Below are 5,643 nucleotides of genomic sequence, written 5' to 3' on the forward strand. Positions count from 1 at the left end.
ACTGGAAACAGAGAGATAAACACTCATACAAAAATAAAAATAATAAAAACAAGCAGCAAAAACCAAAAACATAAAAAGGAATCTGTAAACGGCATCATATTAACAGTCTTAAATTTTGCTAAAGACAATATACTTGGTTTACCAAAGCAATAAGCATTTTATAAAGTACTCCAGAAATAACGCTTACAAAAATAGGGGGAAAATTTTAGATGAGAGCGCAAAACTAAATCACCTCGCCCTATGGCAAAGAGTTCTCCCAAAATGTCACGTCTACAAGAAGTGATGTTTGGCAAAACTGTGTCTGGGCTGGCTCAGCCACCAGCTCATGTTCAGGTGGCTTTTCCTCAGGTTTGCTTCATCGGTGCAGGGATATTTGCAGACGCCTGCTCGAGGTAGGCCAGGGAACCCTGAGGGATGTCGGCTGGCTTTTTGTGCTGCATGTTGATGTCCTCCAGCACCTGCTGCCAATGTCTCAGTTTTGTTAAGTGCTTCTGGACCAGAGCATCCTTTCGCTGTAATTCGTTCCTCAGTTCCGAGACATCCTATAAACAAAAGCAATGAAGTCAGAGTAAACTCACAAAACATGAACATAGTTTCTGATTAGTTAAGAGCACTAAGAAGTAAATTCAAAACAGAGAACCAACTGAACCATAGTAGGCTGATTACTCTGCTTGGCTGCATACTTTGAATAACCCAAAGCAACTCTTCTCATGAAAGATGCCTGCTTAACAGTTTTTCTTTTTCTTTTTTTTTTTTTTTTTTGCGGTATGCGGGCCTCTCACTGTTGTGGCCTCCCCCGTTGCGGAGCACAGGCTCCGGACGCGCAGGCTCCGGACGCGCAGGCTCAGCGGCCATGGCTCACGGGCCCAGCCGCTCCGCGGCATATGGGATCCTCCCAGACCGGGGCACGAACCCGTATCCCCTGCATCGGCAGGCGGACTCTCAACCACTTGCGCCACCAGGGAGGCCCAGTTTTTATTTTTAATTCATGTTCTTTTAGTAAGTAATACACACATTACAAAATTCCAAAGTACCAAAGGACAGCCAAAAAGAAGTCAGTCTCTTTCCCATCCTGGTCTCCAGGCACTCAGTATATCTCTCTATCCAAAGGCTACTGTGAGAAGGATCTAAAACACTGAGAATCTGAAACACACGTTAACTGTTTTAAAAGAATCCACAGCCACTGTTCTATCATTTCAGATTATTAAGTGTTAAAATCTCATTTTCAAGAGCTTTTTAATGAGTAACAGTATTAAAATCCTGTATTAAGACCTGGCTTTGAACACACCTGGACTGTCACTCAGGCATTCAAATCAGGAAATGATCTGATACAGTGAACTGTAAGAATATCATCTTCTTACCATTCACCTTCTCAACAGCTGGTATCAAAGAATAAAACGAACATTTTGACTAATTGCTCAGCTTGTGGGAGGAGTTATTTTAAAAACTGCTAAAAAAAATAATCATCCTAATTTAGTATTTCCCACTGGGGGCATCACTGTGTTTTGGGCAGGAAGATTCTTCCCTCTTCCACACTGCAGGGGGCAGGCCCTGGCCCTATCCACTAAATGTCATTAATGACAACCTCAACACACTTCCAAATACCCTGGTTTCAAACAACTGAGATAAATAAAATCCTGAGTTTCAAGGAGCCTGGGACAGAACATTTGCTTTTTGGTTCCTTGAACAAAATTGCCTAGAGCCCTTCCTGTGTGTAAGGCAGCAGGGACACACAGATCAGTTCCTGTTCAAAATGAGCTTATCATCTACATTAATGCTTTTCAACCTTTCAAGCAGAACCTTTTCATTTTTTTTTTTTCTTAAAAGAAAAATCTTCCATGAAAGCCAGTGTATGAAACGAGTAAAAGCCGAGAGCTGCTGTGTTTGAAACACTGCTTTCCACCCCTGACCCCCAGGTCCAGGTTGTCATGAACACTGACAACCAACATTTTACATTCAAGCTATGAAGCCCCACTATAACTAATGTGCAAATGGAGCATCTCATTTAAACCATAAATGGAATTTTGACAACATTTGCTCTTCCTTAAACTTAAGAGAGAGAACTCAGCTTGTACCTCTTTGATAACTTGCTCTGGTTTCTGGACAGATAACTGCAATCTTTTTTGTAGGAAAAAACATTCTGTCTGTCTCGCAATATCTAGAAATTTCTGGATACACTGATCAACACCTTAAAAAAAAAAAAGACCAAAATATTAAATTAAGGAAAACACTAGACACATATATCTCTCTCATAAATCAACAGTTGGAATATCAAAACAGCACCTTCTTGTAGATGGAATCGGGGATTTTAATCCTGCCCACAGCAATATTACTGACCCCAACCCCCTATGAGTTAAGCAACATTAATTAGCAGACAATCTGTGTTTTTACCAGATGAATAAGAAACCGAACTACAATGCAAAAGTTCTTCTGAAGAAAGACAATCCAGAGAGCCAGCAATTAACATCATGATTTCCAGTTAAAATGAAACATTTAAAACAGTACAAAGAAATCAGAAGTACCTCTCTCGGGACAGAACTTGGGCGAGGAAGGGGAAGCAAAAAACTTCGTTCTTTCTTTAGTTTTTTTAAAAGACATAGAGGATTTTTTTTTTATTTACTGTACTGCACGCAGGCTTTCTCTAGTTGCAGCGAGCGGGGGCTACTGTTCGTTGCGGTGCGCAGGCTTCTCATTGTGGTGGCTTCTCTTGCTGCGGAGCATGGGCTCTAGGCGCACGGGCTCAGTAGTTATGGCTTGCGGGCTCTAGAGCGCAGGCTCAGTAGTTGTGGTGCACAGGCTTAGCTGCTCCGTGGCATGTGGGATCTTCCCGGACAAGGGCTTGAACCCGTGTCCCCTGCATTGGCAGGCAGATTCTTAACCACTGCACCACCAGGGAAGCCCAACTTAGTTCTTTAAAAAGCAGTACACACTATTGGTCTTCTGCGTCTTGGTACCAATAGGAAAAGCTCATTCATTACAAGTGGCTCATTATGAGTGACATAAGATGTCAATAAACTGAACAAAGAACCAGCAGTATATAGAGATTACACAAATCTTACTCCCTGGAAAAGTTCTCTTAGGATACTAGCGGGAGTGAAACACATCAAGTGTAAAATCAGCAATGAGGGAATTCTTACCAGTTCGAATTTCTTCCTGATCTGTACCACTGACATAATCCTGACTCACCAGAGAAGCAAAACATGCCTGTGTGATCAAAACATATTACAAAAGAAAAAGATGTCATTCACACATCAAGAATCTTACTTTAGAGTAAGAAATAACTTCTCTCGGTGGAAAACGAAGGCTGAGCCGAGTCTCGCGAGAAGACTAGGTGGGTGATTCAGGTAGTACCACTCCCCATCCTTTTCACTTGGCTAATTCCCAATGCCCGCCTGGGTTTCATGTTTTCTGGGAAGCCTTCCTTGACAGCCATGCCCAGATGTGCTCTCAGAGTATCCCGGGTTTCTTCTATCAGAGCACTGATCCCACAGCACAGCAGCTGCCTGCCATTTATCTGTTTTTTCCACTGCACAGTCACGAGCTCCTTGAAGGCAGGAACTGTTTTCTGTGTATTCTTAGCACCCAGGACAGGTCCTGACACATAACAGGCTCCTTCACTGTTTGACAAATATTCATCAAGCACTTGCTATCTGCTACCACTGGATTAGCACTACAGATACAATGAGAGGAGAGGAGGGCAAAACAGGTGTTCTCTGACTTCATGGAGCCTGATGTAGTGTGCTACAAAGAGCAGCAAGGCAGGGTCGATGCGGAAGTGATGTGTGAGCTGGGGGAGGGACCTGGAAGCCCAAAGAGGAAATGAAGAACACAAGCAGAAGGTCTCCTGTGGCCAGAGTTAGAAGAGATGGGTCTGGAGCAGAGACGTGAACATGCAGAGCTAGGAAGACCACAGCACCTCTTGGGCTATCCCCACAGCCACAGGTATCCACTAAAGGGTTTTAAGCATTAGGGTGCTGGTGGTCAGCTGCAGACTTCCTTCTACAGGGCCAGTGTTTCAGCAAGAGCTCATGATGAGAGCCACCTCCCCTCTCAGTGCTAGATGCTGCTCTAAAACTTCACCTGTCCCTTTCCTTTATGGTTTAGCCCCACCCCAAAGGCGTCTCATCCTCCTCCCAGACGGAAGAGATTTCTGTTCTTTAAATCTGTTGTCTCCAAACTTTTGAATGTACACCCCACCAACAAAAGCATTTTGTCCACGCAGCCCCAATAACACGTTCATTTACAAACTATGTTTATCAACTACTCTGCTATTATATACAGTATAAAAGTCACACGACTAGGATTTAAAATGTAGAAAAGGTAATTCCAGTTACAAGTTATTTTATTTCCACACGTTAATGGCTCATCTTCCACTTTAGAGACCACAGGAAGCCGTCTTATTTCTAAGCACTTATTTTGTACCTCTCCTTTGTCTGCTATCACTCCCCATCTTCTTTGGTACAGGGTTAATGCTTAAGCAGAACTCAGAGTTAGGGTCACCTCTGCCTCTCTCCTCACCCCCCAGCTTTCCTCCCCCTTCCTCGGCCCTGAGTACCAACTTCCCCACAGTAACTTTTTTTTTTTTTTTTTTTTTTTGCGGTACGCGGGCCTCTCACCGCTGTGGCCTCTCCCGCCGCGGAGCACAGGCTCCGGACGCGCAGGCCCAGCGGCCACGGCCCACGGGCCCAGCCGCTCCGCGGCACGCGGGACCCTCCCGGACCGAGGCACGAACCCGTGTCCCCCGCACCGGCAGGCGGACTCCCAACCACTGCGCCACCAGGGAAGCCCCTCCCACAGTAACTTTTAAATAACTCCCAGCTCCAAAAGTCCCACTACTTTAGGACTGTTTAAGGATGGAGCCCAACGGAAAGGATACAGGACATAGGGGTGGACGCTGCGCTCCGGAGAAAAGGAGCACGTACTAAACACGCAGGGACGCGGGAAAGGATACTCAGGGATGGAACCAAGGATGGGGTGGGACGAGAACAGCCCACTGAAAACCTAGAAGGGCCCCACGGTTGGGGGTAAACAAACTTCAAGTCCACGTGGCTCCAGAAATGTCAAGTTTAGGCATCTCCGCCAGCCAACCAGAGGAGAATTCCGGCCACCATTCAATGTGGAGACTAACGCACACGACTTACGTGCAGGTATCGCCGAAAGAGAGAAGCTGCGCACGCGCAGCATACGCTTCAGAAAAGAAGGGAGGCTGGGAACACAGACGCCCACGTCTTATCTTACCTCGAACGATGACTCCAACTCGTCCACCAAGGTACTGTTAGAAGTCCTCGGAACGCCTGGTGTGGCCTGAAGAAGCGAAGCCTGGGCCAAGAGGCCCGGCGGGGGTGGCGGGGGTCCCGGTGGCTGCCCAGAGAACATGCCTCCTAGCGGAGCCGCCATTTAAGAGGCTCACTGCGCCTGCGCAGGAGCTGGGGCCCGCGGGTCACGTGACATGGCCGGTCACGTGACGGTGTTGCGTGCACGTTGGCGTCCGTTGGACGCCCAGGAAACCTATGGTTTGGTCCTTTGTGCCCTCTTTGTTTCCGTCACGCAGGCAGCCTGGCTTTTACTTTTGCTTTTTGAACTTGAGAATTGAAGGCTTTGAGAGGGTTTAACACAGCTGTGTGGAGAGCAGAATCAGTAACT

General features: G+C 46.3%; 1 protein-coding gene across 1 annotated transcript; it reads right to left on the reverse strand.

The window, feature by feature from the left end:
- Window positions 1-258: 258 nt before the first annotated feature.
- On the reverse strand, window positions 259-5,410 carry MED28 (mediator complex subunit 28). Its single transcript, XM_060103864.1, has 4 exons — window positions 5,239-5,410; window positions 3,138-3,204; window positions 2,076-2,188; window positions 259-542 (listed from the first exon to the last, which is right to left on the reverse strand). Exons 1-4 carry the CDS (start codon window positions 5,395-5,397, stop codon window positions 345-347), a joined length of 537 nt encoding a protein of 178 aa, XP_059959847.1. The 5' UTR covers window positions 5,398-5,410; the 3' UTR covers window positions 259-344.
- Window positions 5,411-5,643: the final 233 nt, after the last annotated feature.

Source organism: Mesoplodon densirostris, chromosome 1, assembly GCF_025265405.1.
Source record: "Mesoplodon densirostris isolate mMesDen1 chromosome 1, mMesDen1 primary haplotype, whole genome shotgun sequence".
Lineage (NCBI taxonomy): Eukaryota > Metazoa > Chordata > Mammalia > Artiodactyla > Ziphiidae > Mesoplodon > Mesoplodon densirostris.